The 18,353-nt window shown below is 40.7% G+C and overlaps 1 protein-coding gene across 2 annotated transcripts in view; it reads right to left on the reverse strand.

Annotated features, from left to right (window-relative positions):
* Positions 1-374: 374 nt before the first annotated feature.
* The window catches only part of EEF2K (eukaryotic elongation factor 2 kinase), a 56,797-nt gene continuing 38,818 nt past the window's right edge, over positions 375-18,353 (reverse strand). For both annotated transcript variants that reach the window (XM_075830226.1, XM_075830227.1), the window contains 12 exons: positions 14,368-14,517; positions 14,092-14,224; positions 12,558-12,685; positions 11,784-11,985; positions 10,754-10,821; positions 10,590-10,661; positions 9,407-9,466; positions 3,749-3,883; positions 3,401-3,589; positions 2,801-2,925; positions 2,483-2,661; positions 375-632 (listed from right to left, as the gene is read on the reverse strand). In XM_075830226.1, coding sequence (XP_075686341.1) covers positions 523-632; positions 2,483-2,661; positions 2,801-2,925; positions 3,401-3,589; positions 3,749-3,883; positions 9,407-9,466; positions 10,590-10,661; positions 10,754-10,821; positions 11,784-11,985; positions 12,558-12,685; positions 14,092-14,224; positions 14,368-14,517 — 1,551 coding nt within the window. In that variant the 3' untranslated portion in view covers positions 375-522. The remainder of the gene's footprint in view (positions 633-2,482; positions 2,662-2,800; positions 2,926-3,400; positions 3,590-3,748; positions 3,884-9,406; positions 9,467-10,589; positions 10,662-10,753; positions 10,822-11,783; positions 11,986-12,557; positions 12,686-14,091; positions 14,225-14,367; positions 14,518-18,353) is intronic.

An 18,353-nucleotide genomic window follows, 5' to 3' on the forward strand; every position in this document is an offset into this window, starting at 1 on the left:
GTTTAAAGTTATGTTTTCCAGTAAAACCAAACGTAGTCATATTGCTTAAAAAATAAAAAAACAAACATTTGCTCAATGTTTTTGCTTAACAGGGCTCCAAGATCCTAATGAAGACCTCCACAATATAGGATATGTCAAAATGACCTTGTTAGGGGTTATCTTCGAAGAACAATATGGCAGCTGGTACTTCATTCCTGAGATGGATCAGAACCTCGGTGTGCTTAGGGCCTGGGTTAGCAGTTGAGGTCTGCTTATTTTTGTAAATGCAGAAAAGAACCTGGGTAACTCCCCTACGGTTATATAAAGTAGACATAGGATCACACAGGGTTACTGCTAGATCTGTGGACATTCTTACCCATCATACAACAAAAAAATATTTTTACAGTTTTCTTAGTTTTTTTCAGTGTAAACAAGTATTAGGAGGGTCCAGAGACAACAAAATCATTTTGTAACAAATATAAAATATAATCCTTAATTGAGGAGTATTTTCAGCTGCCATGTTCGTTGCCTTATGGGCAATATTCATTCCTCCATGAGGGCCCACGCTTCTTCTGCCTTCTGATAGTACTGATTTGCGAGTCTTCCTTTCATAGCCTCCATTGCCGCTTCTGCAGCTTCTGTGTATAGTTCACCTGCATAAAAGACAGAACAATGTTACTATAAAACAATTGCCACATATACTGGGGGTAATTCTATTTAATCAACATTTATGCACCAGAAAGTGGCGTAGAAAAGTTGCAAAAGGGCCAAATTTATTCTAATTTACGCCAGAAAACTGGCATAAATTGAAGTGGAAATCTATGCCAGCTCTATGGGGCGTAGCAAGTTAGAGGCCTGTGTTGGGCCCCTACTTTGCCCCTCCCCCACCCCTTGCATTTGAAAGGGAAAATAAAAATTAAAAAAAGGCAATAAAAAAAAAATTATACTCACTTTTTCCACTCATTTTCTTCCCTCCGGCTCCCTCATCACTCCAGCACTGCTCACACAACGTAATGACGCCGGACAGCGCCAGAACGTTATATGCGAAGCAGCACTGATGACGTTGAAGTGCTGCGTCGCATATAAGGTCCTGACGCTTACTGATGTCAGCACCTTGTACGAGCGGCAGAGCAGTAAAGAGGGAGCCGGAGGAGAGAAGAGGAGTGCTGAGGTGAGTATCGGTTTTTTATTATTATTTTCTGAGTCAAGGTGGGGGGAATGTATGGCCGAATAATATAGACAATTGTGGCACACGGCCCGGCCAAAAGATACGACACATTTATGAAGAGGCTTTTGCCTCTTTATAAATGTGGCAGAGTTTACTCCAATTTTTATTTCTATTAAGACTGGTGTATGAAACGCTAGACGAAATAAACTTCCCCCACAATGTTGTTGTTGTTTTGTATTATTTAGGTATGTTTTTACATGTTCTTTAAGTATTACACACATTTTTAAAAGGGAAATGCGAGCGTTTAAAGTTGTATTGTTTGTTAAGAAGCATCCCGAAGATGTTCAACTCAAAGGTCACAACTGGTGAGTGACTCCACTGGATCGACATGCTATTGGGGTGGGGGGGGGGGGGTCTTGAATTCTTACATACTATACAGAAGGGCAATGGAACTGGTCCCACTGCCAGAGAAAAATAATGTGATGGAAAGTCTAGTAACCAGTAGGCTGGGCCAAATTACATTACATTCTCTGTGAAACGCATGTTGGGTGTGGTGGGCCCTACTGTTGCCTTGTTTAGTCTTTTTTGGCCAGCGATACAATTTCTATTACTTATTGATGAATTTGCACATTTATTCCCTAGGGGGTCGTATGCCTTGTATCCATGAGGTTAATGTATTTTATCACGATCTACTACTATTTCCAATGTTTTCCCAGATGTGTGTCAATAAAAATAGGCAACAACTTCTTTGTCTATAGCCAACTAAAAGTTGAAGTTTAAAAGAGATGGGGTGGGGATGGGATGGGGATGGGATGGTTTTTGGGAGAGGAACCAGTCCCATCGTGTCCCTTCAAATTCATACTTATTTTTCAGCTGCAGATTTAGATATGTTTTTTTTTCTTGCATTGCCGTTAAAAGAACAATGGGTCAAAACAGATGTCATCATAAGGGCACTATTGGGACGTTCAGATGTAATGTCTGAGAGCCGAGAATGGTTTCAATATTATACCAAATTGTGCCAGCACATGTAAATCCATGTGGTATTCCCAGGTTGCATTTTTTTCCCTTGAAATCAATGGGGAAAAATAGCCAGGGATGGGCAAGCTATATTTTTTTAAAGAAAAGATACAGAAGATCCTAAAAAGTGCAGGTCACTACTGCAGAGTAAACATAGGACCTCATTAAAATAGACATTCCCTAATTTAGGTGAACAGGCCAGCATAGACTGAATAACCAAAAAACAAACACCATCTTCAGTGTATATTATATGAGGTCTCACCAACATCATCAGCAACATCTTGATTTTCTTCGTTTTTTTTAATTAAAAAATTGTACCTGATCGTTGGGGTTCCTTCTCCAGTTTATGTCCCCCAGTAATCAGCATCTCGGCTTCTCTAGCTAGTATAAGGTATTTGGGTTCATCCTGGGTACCATCATATTCCCCTCCTTCATCATAATCAGTCATGTTTAGCGCAGAATTGTACCAGAACAGAGCCTCCTGCCAGTCTTGTAATCTGCAACACATACAATTAAAATGTTTTACTTTGCACAAATAGACATTAGACTTTACTATTAAATCTGGGATATTGTAATCTTTTTTTTTATTATATCAATATTCAATCACTATTACAATTTATCATTCCTATTATTTACCTGTCCGATCCAAGATTTATGCCACTGTCGTATGCTCGAGCAATATGAATCATGGAGGGGCGGTCGCCAGCTTCCGCAGCCATCAATAAATAGTTAAATCCTTTAGCTCTGTTCTTCTCTGTGTCCTTTTGACAAATGAAATAAACAATCAATAGGCAAATCTTAGCATATATTGTCGATCACATGATGCAATATCTAAATTAGTGAATGATAAAAGCACTGTCTACACACCCTGGTAATTAGTTATTACAATTTTTACCTTTCTACAGGATAGCTGATAAACGGTAGATCGCTGGGACCCCCACCGATCCCTAGAACGGGGGTTCTAAGGCTTCCATTCCTTCTCATTGTACCACAACCCCCCCCCCCCCCCTAAAAAAAACTTGGTAAATCTGGATATCGCAAGAAGTGTAAGTATCAGCCCCTGTAATAGTCGGGCAGATGCGCTGTGTACAGAATTCACAGCATGTCTGTTTACACTGCCAGTACAGGGTTACATGTACCCATAATGTGAGTGCCAAGGCTTTACACAGTCATGTGAATAGACCGTTTCAAATAATCAGTATTCTGGTTTTATTGTGTTCACAAGAAAGTTTTTACCTCTACAGATACTTCAGTCAGGATATGATGGGGCAGCTGAGAATACATAAGCCCGAGGCCAATAATGGCTTCCAGTTCTCCACAGTGGGCAGCATGTTCCAGGTGGAATATGGCGGATTCCTGGTCCCAATCCTGATCTTTTTCACAAAATCTCCCTCCCTCATGATAGCGCACCATTGCCAAGTGAACCTGTCATACAAAAAAGCCAGAATAATGTGAATAACGTTTTTCATATGTGTATTCATTAGTAATAATTTTATGGTCTTTTGTCATTGTGCAATATTTTTCATACATACTCCTGGGCAATGTATTTACTCCACAAAAACACACACAACTGTCAGCTTTTACCTTCCCGAGGATAGATTTCCCAATTTTCTTTTCTATTTCAAGATCATTAAGTCTTTGCACTTCTGAAGCAACGCAAGAGGATCGATGAATATGCACACGAGATGCATGGAACTGGTTCCACTTCTCCACTGACACCTAAACCACCAAACAGAAAGATTTTTTTTTATAAAATATATAAAAAACATAAAGAAGAATTCAACCCAATTTTTTTTTTCATTTTTTCATTTTTCATTTCACAATGAATTTCCTCTGTGATTTTGAAATAGAAAATTAATAAAAGGCTATAAAGGGACTATGGCTAAATAAATTTATTTTAAATTTGAGGACTAGCAAGTAGTTAAGAAAGAAGAAGAATTAAATTTTTAACTACAAGTCAAAACAATGAAATAAAGTATGATCTTTTAGATTGTAATATCTAATGACAGCCTATAGGTGTCACTGCTGCATTCACATTCAATTCAACTTTTTTGTCCCAATAAGGCGCTGTTCACACCAGCGTCATCGTTTCCGTCTTTTAACTAAAATCACAATACAGTGCGGAATCCGCTATGTGATGGCTTCCACCGCCGCCCAATGGATTCCATTGATTTATAATGTGCTCGGTCAGGTTCCATCATAGTGCATATAATTTTGACAGGGATTTTGTGATTGAGGCTCTAAAGGCAGTTTCCAATGCAAATTTGATCACAGCATAAGAAATTTCTCTATTAATTAGAGATGAGTGAATTATCAATGGATCATTGGTCAAATCAATTTTACAAATTTAACATTTACTCTTCCCCAATTGAAGCGAATAGGAGACAAACCAATTCGTCCATTTTATTGTATGGGCTGGCAGATCAGCAAATCAAGTGACATATTTGCCTATCTATCCATCTCAAAGTCAGAGCAGAGGCAGGAAGTGTTGTCATAGGGACAGAAGAGTAGAGGAGCTGCAAGCTTTGGGCCTGTAACTTTAAGAAGGGCCTTTTATATATTTTTATGGTAGTCCACTTTCAATTCAAAGTAGGTAAATACACGTCATTTTATGAGAAAACATTTCAAAGACAAAAAATGGCTGTTGGTACTTTGTAAAGCTTTGCTTGCTTTATACAAAGATGAGGCAAATATTAATCATGCACAGTTATACATAGAACGGTCATCAAAAGAGACATAAAAAAATATAACCGTAAGGAAATTCTAATATTAATCATATACCGTTAAATGTTTAAAGTACAAATCTGCTGTAATATAGAGGATCAAGTCTTACATAACGGGACATTATGCATGCCACATTTCACACAGACAGTGTAACCGGAACCGACATCATGAAACATCTGTATCTGACATTAATGAAAGAAACAAGAAAAAAAACACAAGAAGCACAGTATTTGGATGAATGTCTCCAACATGAAGTAGTCAGAAATGAATGGATCATGAAAATGGTCATGTTTATGGATAGGAAGCAAGAGCCATCTAAGACTAACTATGATACGCAATACATTATTCATAATATAATATTGAGGAGTGGTATTTTTTGGGTTAATTAAGTGATCTCAGGGCAGGCATCAGGACTGGTGGGAACAGGACTCCTAGAAAGCCAGATCTGCAGGGAAGTGTGCCTTGGGGAAAGAGGGGGATAATTTTCCGGCACCTTGACCTGCACTTTTGGCAGACAATAATGGTTTACATCCTGTACTGAGCTCTCAGAGGAGAGCCAATGATAGCTGAAGGGGCACAGCAATTTCTAGGGTGCTGCAGCCCCTTCCTTCTAGCATAGGTGCCTACACATGCCCCCTTCCGATGACAAATAATGTCTCAAAGGTGGTTTCTGGGACTTTACTTATGGCTTATCCTTAGGTAAAGCCATCAGTACTTGAGCGATGGTGGTGCAACCCCTACATAGCAGCGCAAATTATTGGGATTGGGCTGCAGTACCAGGCACAGCCACCAGAGCGGCTCAGCATTGTGCTGATCAGTAGGGTCCGGAGTGTCAGACCCTCACAGATGAAATATTGATGGACTATTCTAAAGCTAGGCCATTAATATTTAGGTCACAGAAAACCTTTTAAAGATGTAAATTGAGAAAATGATAGTTATCCTTTAAAAATTTCTGTAATTTAAAAGTGTCACTGCCCCATGTTTTTAGATAAAGGCATGTACTTAAGGGAATTCAGAATAGAGGCCCCGCTGTACAGCCCACTGGACTGGAGTTGGGGTGCTGTACACGGATTGCTCAGTCCCCTAAAAAGCATGTGCAGCCAGTACTTCTAGAAGAGAGCAATGTCAGCGCTCCCCCCATTAGGTCATTCTAGTTACACGTTGTCTTAATATTAAAGGAAAAATGGAGGCTAAAAAGCAAGTTAGAGTGAATGTTAATTTTTAATAATAAATTTATAGATCAATATAATCTATATACAAACGATGAGTAACTTTGCAAATGCTGAACTGATCCTATGTAAGATGGATTATAGCGGAGCTACATTCACAATTCTGATGGTTGCTTTTGCAACCAGTTAATAGCTTGTGAACAGACGCACCACTAGCAGCTTAGCGGAGATCCTATAATGCAATGCTCTCTGCTGAACTGCATTATGGGAGATTTAGTTCTTCTTATATCCGCTTATTGTACATTCCCGATCACTAAAACAAACTGAACAGATAATGAACAAGTGCAGAATACTGCCGGGGGGGGGGGGGCTTTCAGCTCAGAGGACTGCCGAATTATGAATGCAGCTGTGGATAAGGATGGGTTATAAGTAATTATTATATCGTTAAGGATGAGTAGAAGATAAGTAACACTATTTGCAATATTACTTTTTTTGTATATATTACATATAACTGTAAAGTTAGGGCCTGTTCACATCAGTGTCGAGCCTCCGTTCAACCTTTCTGTCGGAGGAACCAATGAATGGGAAACTGCACAGAAACCATAGCTTCCGTTTGCATTACCATTGATTTCAATCAGAATGCTCCCGTTGCAGTTGGTTTCCGTTCCAAAAAGTTTCTGTTTTTTTCCGTTGAAACAATAGCGTAGTCGACTACGCTATTGTTTCTGCAAAAATAACTGAAACTTTATAGAATGGAAACAAACAGAAACCAACTGCAACGGAAGCATTACCATTAAAATCAATGGTAACGCAAACGAAAGCTATGGTTTCCGTTCATCGGTTCCTCAGACAGAAAGGTCAGACGCAACCGATGAACGGAACCCGACGCTGATGTGAACACAGCCTTTACCAGTAGGGAAACAGAATACATCTATCATCGTTATTTTATAGGGCAATTCTGTATTTTAAATGCAGATAATATAAAGGTTGTACACTATAAACCTAAATTCACTTTCATGTTGAAGAACCATCGAAACATGTGCAAAGTGTTACGTTGGCAATAAACAGTAATAGAAACATTCATTCAAAATCTCTGGCAGCAAGTCATGCAGAATCACCAGTTTATTCCGGGGGCTGTTTTTAAGGTTCACATTGGCTCTACTTAATAGATATTTGCTCTAGTTGGAAAAAGATTAGAAAGGAATAGATGATGTGATGTGTTAAGGAACAAAAATGTACAATCACATAAGAATACAGTAGTACTAGGTATATAATGCGCTATTACGTTCTTAATGTTCTACCAAGCAAGTATTTGTATCTACAATATTGTAGGTCTGGAATCTAAATCCTGGAATTAAAATCAGAAGGTTGAAAACGACAATCGTTACATTTATAGCACTAAACTATTGTTTCCGAACACTGGAAATTTGCTACTGGCAAAACAAGAATAGGGTTTATTTCTAAATGTTCTCGATTGTTACACCATAATCATATGGTGTATACATAGATGTATATATTATTGCACGAAAAAATACATTAGCAGCTACAGTACATACTGGAATTATAACTGAAACCGAAGGGGATGATTTTCCACATGTAAAATCATCCCCATCATTACAGATACCATTCAATGAATAACCCTTTGATGACCAGGGTCCAGGCTAATCTTCTCACCTAAAACTAGTAATACATCTCTCCTTACATGGCCAGATTTGGATGTTAACATAGGCATTACTTCTTGGGGAGAATTACTCCAACATACAAGGCCGTACAGAGCACCATACGGCGGCACATAGAGCCGCAGGGCAGCCTATGTGCTGTCGTACAGCCTACTGCACATGGAGCTGCCATAAACACGTGGCCTTACGGTCAGTTACACAGAGGTTTTTTTACACGTTTTTGACGCGGAAAACGGAACATGCCCTATCTTCGGGCGCTTACGTCTCTGACCTCCCATTGACATCAATGGGAGGCAGAGATAGAGTATTTTGCAGTGGGTTTTGCCCGTGGCGCTCAATGGCTGTGGTGAAAAACGCAGCAAAAACCGGCGTGCAGGCAGAGCAAAATCTGCCTCAAAATTCCAAACGGAATTTGGAGGCAGATTTTCTGCCTGCAAAAAACTCTGTGTGAACCCAGCCTTTTTTTTGACTAGTTTTTTGACGCAGAAACCGCGCCAAAAAGCTTGTCAAAAACGGCCCGAAAATGCCTCCCGTCGATTTCAATGGGAGGAGGGGGCGGTTTTCTCCCGCGAGCGGTAAAACCGGCTCGCGGGAGAAAGAAGCGGCATGGCCTATCTTCGGGCGTTTCCGCCTCTGACCTCCCATTGACTTCAATGGGAGGCAGAGAAAGTGTATTTCGCGGCGTTTTATGCCCACAGCGCCCAATGGCCGCGGGCGAAAAACGCAGCGAAAAACGGAGTGCAGGGAGAGGAAAATCTGCCTCAAACTTCCAAACTGAATTTTGAGGCAGAAATTCTGCCTGCAAAATACTTTGTGTGAACATAGCCTTAGTGTGTTAAATAATGAACTAATTGGTTGAGCTTACATTATTATTAGCCATGGGGTAATGTAAGAAAGGAAACAAAGATTTAAAAGGGGTCGTCACATCAGAGACAACTCCTTCAAATTGCAGCCCCGATCCTGGCACCCCAGCAAACAGCTGATTTTGCAAGGGTAAGCCGTGGCCGGTCAGGGAAAATTAAATATTACATGGAAGCCATTCAGATGAATGGCCGCCCTTGTAATACAAGGACGGCTTCAGTCCGCCAGAACTGGAGCCACTCATCCAGATCGGATCTCAGTTCTGCCTCATAGAGGGGGTAGAACCCTCTCTATGATGTCCATATGTCACTAATAGGGCATATGGATAAGGGTGGTCTTTGTGAGACAACCCCTTTAATTATACGCCAGAATACATTTGAGAAGCTTCTGACAAAACGAAATAAAAAAGTACTTAAAATTATATTTAGCAAAACAGCGTTGTTAATCATGACATAGTCCAGTGCTAAATGAGGTCATCGGATGACTATTGTCTTACAGCATTTGAAAACAAGTTTCATTGAAGCCCATAGACTTGTATTAGGAATTGCAGAATATGTGACCCACACGTAGCTGCAGCACAGCAGCCATTAAAAGCTGCATTTGGGCATCGTTACCGTTACTATTGGGTGGACGATGATCTTTAGCACAAGACTAAAGCAAATCAACAATAAAGCTGTAAGAAAAGGATTTGTAAGCACAGAGCTATTCATCGATTCATAAACCAGTACTGCTGTTTTCTCAATGGAATGAGCAGAAGATGGAGAATGGAAGGAAGCAAAGCAAATATTGTTAATATTGTCAATATATACCTTGCCAAAGCTGTCCTCAGACTCGGACTCAAACCGTCTCCGGTTATAATTTCCATGGGGCTGCAAGAAAAGAAGCACACATAAAAAAAAATTTAAAAAAAAATTGCGTTCAGTCACTTTCTACCTCTCAGCCATATCCTCTATTTCAGGAATGGAAGTATACATTTATAGTGTTTATATACAGACACACATTTATAGGACTATGCAAAGACTAGAACATTTCCCTTTGCTGTAACAGCAGAAATGGCATAGGGAGAGTACAGCTTAAACAGTGCTCTGTAAAAATACATCAGAAGAAGCAAGTTCCTTGGATCTAGCTTTAGGAAGATTTCACATGACAGTCATTTCTATGTAATCAGTGAAACACTGGGACGCCCACTGATCCCGAGAACGGGGTAAACAATCTGTGTGGAAAATTGGCCATGCATGGGAAATCACTCTTTATTAAAGCGTATGATAAATAAAGAGCATGCGCACTAAGAGGTTTCCATAGACTTTAGGTTAGTTCACTAGACATGAAGTAGAAGTCTATGATGAGAAAAACCCTTTAATTTAGGATAAAGATATAGCACTGAATACCAGGAGGTGCAACATCTACCAAATATTAAGTATATGTATTGAACAAATTACTATCAGTAAAGAGAATGCTCGGAAGGAGACAGGGTTTTAATACCATAGAGGCAGACCATGAAGTGAATATGGGGTCCTAATGAGGGGGTCCCGTTTTGATAAATTCATCCCCTTTGCTGATGGATGACAAGAACATGTGCAGAACTCACCTCACCAAAGGAACTTGGCAAAAGGCTGTGGACTTGACCCATGTATCATTTAAATGGAAACAAACACCAGGCCTTTCTGTCCTGGGTGGCAAATGTCACCATCATAATGGGGGGGGGCTCTTTTCTTTAGGACCCCCTCTTTTCTCTGTATGCCACAGTCAAGAAAAAGTTTTCTATTTTCGTGACAATTATAACGTATACAATAATCAAAGAGAGAATTGAAAATCTTTTGGTAATTGGACGGTGTGCCACATCTAAATTCTATGACCTACTCTAGAAAGGGGACTATCCTAGGAATACCATAGCTGCACGGATATGGTGGTCTTGGCACAAATCATTATTGGCTTTCATATTAATGAAAATTATACGGGTGGGTGGGATCCTGGGTGATATATCGGACTTACTTTGTGTTCCATTTCATCAGATTCACTTCTCTTTTCACTGGGACAACCACTATCGCCACCGTTTTCAGAATCCTGTGAAAAGCAACAGGATAAAGCGGATGCCACATGTGCAAAAATTGAGAATACTACTGGACAATATAACAAACGTTCAGTATACAACTTACTCTGCGGTTATCTAGGTTGTTGTTATCTTCGTTATTCAAGTTATCAACGTCATTGAAAATAGGCCATCCTGTGCAAAAAATAAAACAATACCCATACAGAATATTAAGATACATATTCCGAATCACAGACACAGCAATCAGTGTTATTATTGGCTTGTTTGTCGTAATCTGGGGGACAGTTTAGGTAGTGTTAAATGAACTACAATGCATACTATCAAGGTGGCCATACACGTTCAATAGCTGAGCGTCGGCCGACAGCTAAACGCCCCATACACATGCGCACTTAGTTCTCAATAAGGAGAGGGGAATAAGCTGCCGCCAGACAACTATAGCGGCTGCTTATCTACCCCGATAACAAAAGGATCGGGTGGTGGAATTCAACATGACTATTTCTCCTTTGCCACAGCATCATCTGTCGGGGTAAAGCCTGAAGGACCCCATACACATTAGATCTGTCGGTCCCAGAGTAAAATGTCTCTAACAAATCATAAGACACTAATGGACATTACTCATATGTTTTCAGCCTTTTGTTCCAGTTTATTTGTTAACATACAAAAGTAGTAAAATATATTTTAGTAGTTACTTGGACTGAACATGACGGTTTTGCAGCAGCCTGTAGTCTACAGACAGTATGAAGTCTGCTGAAAGTTCACTAGCTGCAGTAAACAGTAGTTTATAGTCCGCTGACATTTTCCCAGGGCAGCCAAAAGGAATAAAAAATGTATATGATTGCACCATTCCACTTCGACTCTTGCCCAGCTTTTTTTGGAGGCGACAAGGTCGAGCAATTAAAGTGAATTGATGACCCTGCAGCCTTCAGAGATGAAGAGGCACGGCACTTTCCTACTGCCACTTTGTTCGATCGAAGGGGGCCAGAGCAGTCGGGCTTCCATTAATCGGATATTGATGGCATTGCCATTGATATGCCATAAATGTCTCTCGGGAGATAACCCCTTAAGGAGCTTTGCAATATATTTGTGTAGGTTGTGTAATAAATAAGTTACCCCAACAATTATGATGATGTTCATACCATGCGTATCAAATCTGTGACCATGAGGAGTGGCTGGAGAGGGTGAGCATGGTAGCGAATCGAATGTCATGTCACTCAAATTTTCGTCCCCAGAGTTCTCAGACAGGCGAAAAAGTAAAGGTGGGCGACTTCCAGACATGGTTCTCACCCGAGAGCTTCCACATTTCTCTTCTATACCACGCAGAACTGTCTGTGCAGATTGCTGAAGTAATGCAGGAACAATATGGTTCATATTTAGACTGCAGGTCATGCACTGGTTTTTATGTACCACATTCATGTTACTCTATACTCGCCATGCTCAATTCATCATGAACAATCAATAGAGCACACAGTAATGTACATAAGAAACAAGACCTTTGCTCCATATTCTTTCCATGTTTTTACCTAAGGGTATACAGATGAAATTTTTACACACACACACACACACACACACACACACACACACACACGCGCACACCTTCTGCAGTTTCACATCATAATTCTGTACTATAGTTTTGTACTACATACTATGTAGCTACTATAGGCTATTTACAGTATAATCTGTAGGGAACAACAGCTGCACAGAGCACTGATGCAGCTGTCGTTTAATGCCCCCAGAGCCCCCAAACTAGGAAACTCAGCAGTTCTAGCTGCTGACTGATATCCAAGGGTCACAACGGGGTAGACAAAAAAAAACAAAGGCATTTCGCTAACTGACATAAAATATTTCTTACATGCTATACATTTTAAGAAAAGGCGACTCAAGTATCTTATACGGTACAAAAGGACACATACCAGCATCTTGGTGCTGTTGCCCAACACAGTATTTTCCTGCGGAGAATGGTCAAAAGGAGTCAATCCCATGCTTTTGCAGATTTTGTTGCAGGCATGGGAATGGAAGAACAAGGCCATACCCCGCACCCCTATAAAGAAAAAAAAAAGAAAAATAGCAAGACTAATTAAACATAATAATAAAACTTTGGATTTTCTACTTCTATAGTGTATATTATTAATCACCTTTTTAGGGGCTAACATATTCACTAATTCCTAATAAATGTTACTTGCCAAGGGGAACAACATTGCGAAGCCAGACCAACCAAACCCCATGGGTCAGTCATCCAGGACTCTACTCTCAGACAACTCACTTGCTGTGTCTATAAGGCTGCTGAGTCTGTATGGCATCCATAACGTTACACTCATCTCACACATGGGATGACTTGGGGGAAGGTTGGCCTGTCAGCATAACACAACTTTGTGCTGTCAGGTTCCCATAGGCAACAAATTATATATATTTTTTTAAAGGAACACTCCAGGAAAAGTAAAAAAACGGTGTTATGCCTAGTGCATGGCTCAGAGATTGAATGAATAGCAAAGAAAAAACCATGCAACATCCGTTCAGGCACCACACTAGGTATAACACAGTATATCGTTTTTTTCTGGCCGTGGTCCTTTAAAGTTCTGAAAATGACAGCATCTACAAGAGAGTTAAAACCCAAGAATAAAAAACTATTTTATAAAATGTATAATTTTATAGAATAAAATAATAAGAATAATTAATGACACTAGTTCTCAAAAAAGCCAGACATCTATGGATTTAAGTAAAGATGAGCGAATTTACCGAAAATAGATTCGGTTTGATTTTGCGTCAAATTGCAAGTGCCCTGATTGCCCTTGCCTGACTGACCTTCTTATGTCTTCTAGAACTGTATCCAACTTGGATACAGTCCTATAAGACATCAGACAAACAGGGCAATTGTGGCACTTGGGATTCCACGGCTAGAATAAAAAAAAAATATACCAAACTCCCTACCCCTGGGCTTCTGTAATTGGCTGCTGCGGTCACATGGTACAAAACTACGTCATTTCACATGCCTGACCTCTTGAGATTATGTAGTTTTGTTTCATGTGACTGATGAAGCCTGTGATTGGCTGAAGCGGTCACATGGGACCAAACTAAGTCTTCTCCTCTGTCGGACTCCTGAGATGGCGCAGTTTTGTCCCATGTAACTGCTGCAGCGATCATATGGGACAAAACAACGTCATCTTAGGAGGCCAACAGGGATGGGTCGCTGCAGAAGACCAGGGGAGATGGGGAGTATGGCATTTTTTTTTAAATTTCCTCTTCTCTCTGTTAGCTGTAAAATGTGGCTGGGGATAGCTGTACTGCCAGTTTACCGATTCATGCGCCGCAAACCCCAAAAGTTTTGTACTTCAGCGAATCCAAAACTTTTGGGAAATTGGGATCAAAATTGATTCGTGCTGAATCGGTTCGTTCAACTCTAGATTTAAGTTCATGTAAAAAATAAAAAAAAAATACAGAATACCGTACCCAAGTTGCCATCTCCAAAATCAGTTCCACATTCTGTATGAATTTGAGGATCTGTGTATAAATCTCCCACTCCTTGAATGTCTACAACAATTAGCTGATGCCCTGACCGCTCAAAAGTAAAGTGGCTGAAAGCCTAAAAAACAAGAAAACACATAAATTCAAGAACATATTTCTTGTATCTTTATGGACAGGTACTATGGGTACTGTACATACATGATACAAAATGACATTAAATACAGGTATCAAGTTGATGGCAGCCAATAGGATAAAACCTACCTGTGGGGTGAGGCGAATGTTGTCATCTCGAACAAATCCAGAGTTAGAGTTATATTTTATATATTTGCCTTCGATATAATGTTCTAGGTGGAACAAAGGTTTTCCAGGTCTGTCTTTCATTTCAAGGATGCACATCTGCATGATGTCCACCTGCATGAAGGAATCACACATTATATATAATGTTAACGCAAACTTAGGGAAGGGGTAAAAGAAAACATTACAGTATATGCCAACTTAGTAGATGTGTAAGGCTGTATTCATATGTGACGTGTGTAATATAGTCACAGTAAAAACTGCAGCAAAAACAGCCTCAACCAAGTTTTCCACAGGTTTAGAGCATGTAGACCCGGCTTAGGCTTCGTTCACACCTCCGTCAGGGCTTTGTTCCGACGTTCCTAATAGTCGACAATGTTATTCATCCCGTCAAAACGAAAGAACCCTTGCACAACAGAGACAAACTGAAACCATTGGCACCGGATCAGTCACCATTGAAATCAATGGTGCTGGAAACGGGAACCTTTGGTTTCAGTTTGTGTCAGTCAGGGCTCCGTTCCGATGGAAAGCTCAGACGGAACGGAACCCTGACGCAGATGTGAACAAAGTCTTAAATGTGAATTTTAAGGAACACAAAACAGGATTAGATAGGTAATGCAAATCAGCTGGTGTGGTGCCAGATGCTATGTTCAGGACCAGATAAAGTGCGGGCCCCAGGGCAAAGCGTGTGTCGAGCCGTCTTTCATTCTCTTTGAGGTAAATGAAGATTACCACCGCCATGATTGCCCAAATAAGACTGTCAAGGTGAATGAATAATACCACCACCATACAGTGCAAAACAACATACCATACAGTTCCTACATAATACAGCACACAAGCAAAAAGACTAGCCTTGTTGCCCATTGCAACCAATCAGAGTTGCGCTTTTATTTCTTAAACTGCTCTGTAAAAATAAAAGCTGTACTGTGATTGGTTGCTATGGGCAACGAGGTCAGATTTTCCATTAAACGGTTTTGATAAATGAGGCCCTAAGTAACAGGGCCTTAATAATCGCTCTAAAAATGCTGTCACAATATTAGTCAGTCACCAATGAGGATGTTTACCAGGGGCTACATATGGTGGAGACAGGCCAATGGATGCCCTAAATAGTGGAGGGTTTGCAGTAATTGACCCTTTTGCCCATGAAGTCATCCGGCCCTGCCCACAAATCACAATTTTACCTCACATTTCCATTCTGAAAAAATTCACATACATGTGTGAATAACATAAGATGCTCTTCTATGAGCTTTTTACTTTAGGTTTGTTGCTCCTTTTAATAACTATTGGCACTGTGGCAAAATCCTACAGCATACAAACGTACATTGGCTTTTCTTTACTGCATTGTGCTTTTATGTCCAGTATCTGACACAGCATTTCACTACAAACTTGGGAAATGGCCATGAAATTTCCCTCAGTGGAATATTTCCAATAACAAAAGTGTTTAGGTTTCCTTTTCTTGCAGAAGTTCCCTGCAGATTGTTTTCTTTGGGACGTTCACATATGTTTTATATATGCTACAAAACAAGCTAAAACCAGAAATGCTTCAGCTGGGACTTCCTGTCCTTGTCTGCAAGCCAAAGAACGATGTATGAATGATAATAAAGCAAAAAGTAAAATAATGAATAAATAATTGTAACCAGTGCGTATTTCAGTCTAATGTCGGAAGGCAAGGCAATACAAAAATATAATCACTTTATATATACTGGTAACCGGCAAATTCTTTACTTGAGCTTGACATATATATATATATACACACATACATACATATACACACGCACATACATGCACACTTTACCAAAATTAGAATCTAAAATTGTGGGACGTTTGTAAGCCAAAAATGTATTATACAAATTTGCATAAAATCCGCCCCTCTGGAGGTCCGGTTTGTGGTTGATCACTGATCACCCCAAAAATGTTACATGTTAATGGGCCTTGGAACGCCATGCAAAACCTTAAAAAGGTTCCCACGTGGCATAAACGTTGTGGAATTTCTGCAACGGAATTCAGTGCAGAAATTCTGCAGCGTTTGCAGTAGCAGAAAATCTCATGCCCTTGCTGTGGAAAAAAAAAAAACGCAGAAAAGTAGTGCGGAACGTTTTTCTGCGGAGCGACTTTCAATTCTGCAGCATGTCAATTTATGCTGCGGGTTTGTGTGGAGATGCTGCGTGTCTGGCCCATAGACTTCAATGGGAAGCAGAAATTCTGCAACACATTCATTTTATTGCAGTTTTTATAGCGTTTACGTAGCAGAAACGCAGTCAATACCGCTGGAAATCCACAGGTGAACATATACTTTGCTATAATCAAAGTTAATTGCGTGAATTGCGTCCGTGCAGGCCGCGTGGTTTTCACGCGGCACGCATGGACCAATAGAAGTCTATGGGCCAGTACAGACAGTCCGTGCTATTTGCGCAGCGTTTGTCCGCTGCGTAAAAAGCGCAACACGTTCAATATCTCCGCGTATTTCGCGCATCACGCACCCATTGAAGTCAATGGGTGCGTGAAAACCACGCAGGTCGCACGGAAGCACTTCCGTGCGAACTGCCTGCTTCGCGCAACAGCTGTCAAAAGGATGAATTTAACCCCTACCCGCACCAGGACGTAACTGTACGTCGTTGCGGGAAGTTACTTCCCGCACGAGGACGTACAGTTACTGAGTTAATCCCAGTGCACACTGTCGGCGACAGTGTGCACCGGGAACCAGGAGGTCAGCTGTCGCCGACAGCTGACACTCCCCTCTTGCCGGCCAGCGGTCCTTTGCCGCTGATTTCGGCGCATTAACCCCTTAAATTCGGCGATCGGGTGCAATCGCCGAATTTTAGGGGTTTCTAACATATCGGCAGACCCCCGTCCGAAATCGCGGGGTCTGCCGATAGTTAGTATGGCAAACGGAAGCCAAACAATGGCTTCCGGGTCTGCCACGGACAGAAGCCCATCAGGACCAACCTTCGGCTGGTCCTGATAGGCTTCCTGTCAGAGTGACAGAAAGTCACTGTGCCGTTCCCGATGCACACTGTCGGCGACAGTGTGCATCGGGAACTTGGAGATCAGCTGTCCCCGACAGCTGACACTCACCAGTGTTGCCGATCAGCGGCTCATCGCCGCTGATTTCGGCAATTAACCCGTTACATGCGGGGCTCGATTGCGATCTCCGCATGTAGCGGGTTTGTAGCGCATCAGCAGCCCCCATGCAATCGTGGGGGCTTCTGATGCTTGTGATGGCACCCGGGGGCCAGACAACGGCCCCCAAGTCTGCCATGTATGTCAGCCTATGAGGATCAGCCTCTGCTGATCCTCGTAGACCAACTGTCAGAGTGACTGTGACGTCACACTGACAGTTGGAATACATTACACTACCTAGGTAGTGTAATGTATTCTAGCAGCGATCAGAGCTGCAGGTCAAAAAAAGAAAGTGTAAAAAGTAAAGAAAAAAGTTAATAAACAAAAATATAAAGTGTAAAAAGTAAAAAAAAGTTAATAAAAATGTTTTATAAAAGTGTAAAAATAAAAGGTTTTGTTTTCCTATAATAAGTCATTTATTATAGGGAAAAAATGAAAACGTTAAAAAAAAGTACACATATTTGGTATTGCCGCGTTCGTAACGACCCAATCTATGAAACTATAATGTTAATTTTTCCAGACGGTGAACGCCGCAAACAAAATAAACGGAAAACTGTCAGCATCGCTATTTTTTGGTCACCACCCCTCCCAAGATATAGAATAAAAAGTGATCAAAAAGTCGCATTTACCCCAAAATGGTACCAATAAAAACTACAACCCGTCCCGCAAAAAACAAGACCTCCCTCAGCTTTTTTGACGAAAAAATAAAAAAGTTACGGCTCAGAATAGCGTGTCCCAGAAAATAAATTATTTTATAGAAACTTAATTTTATTGTGCAAACGCTGCAAAACGTAAAAAAAACTATACACATATGGTATCGGCGTAATCGTACC

The sequence above is a fragment of the Rhinoderma darwinii genome, chromosome 6 (genome assembly GCF_050947455.1).
Source record: "Rhinoderma darwinii isolate aRhiDar2 chromosome 6, aRhiDar2.hap1, whole genome shotgun sequence".
Classification (NCBI taxonomy): domain Eukaryota; kingdom Metazoa; phylum Chordata; class Amphibia; order Anura; family Rhinodermatidae; genus Rhinoderma; species Rhinoderma darwinii.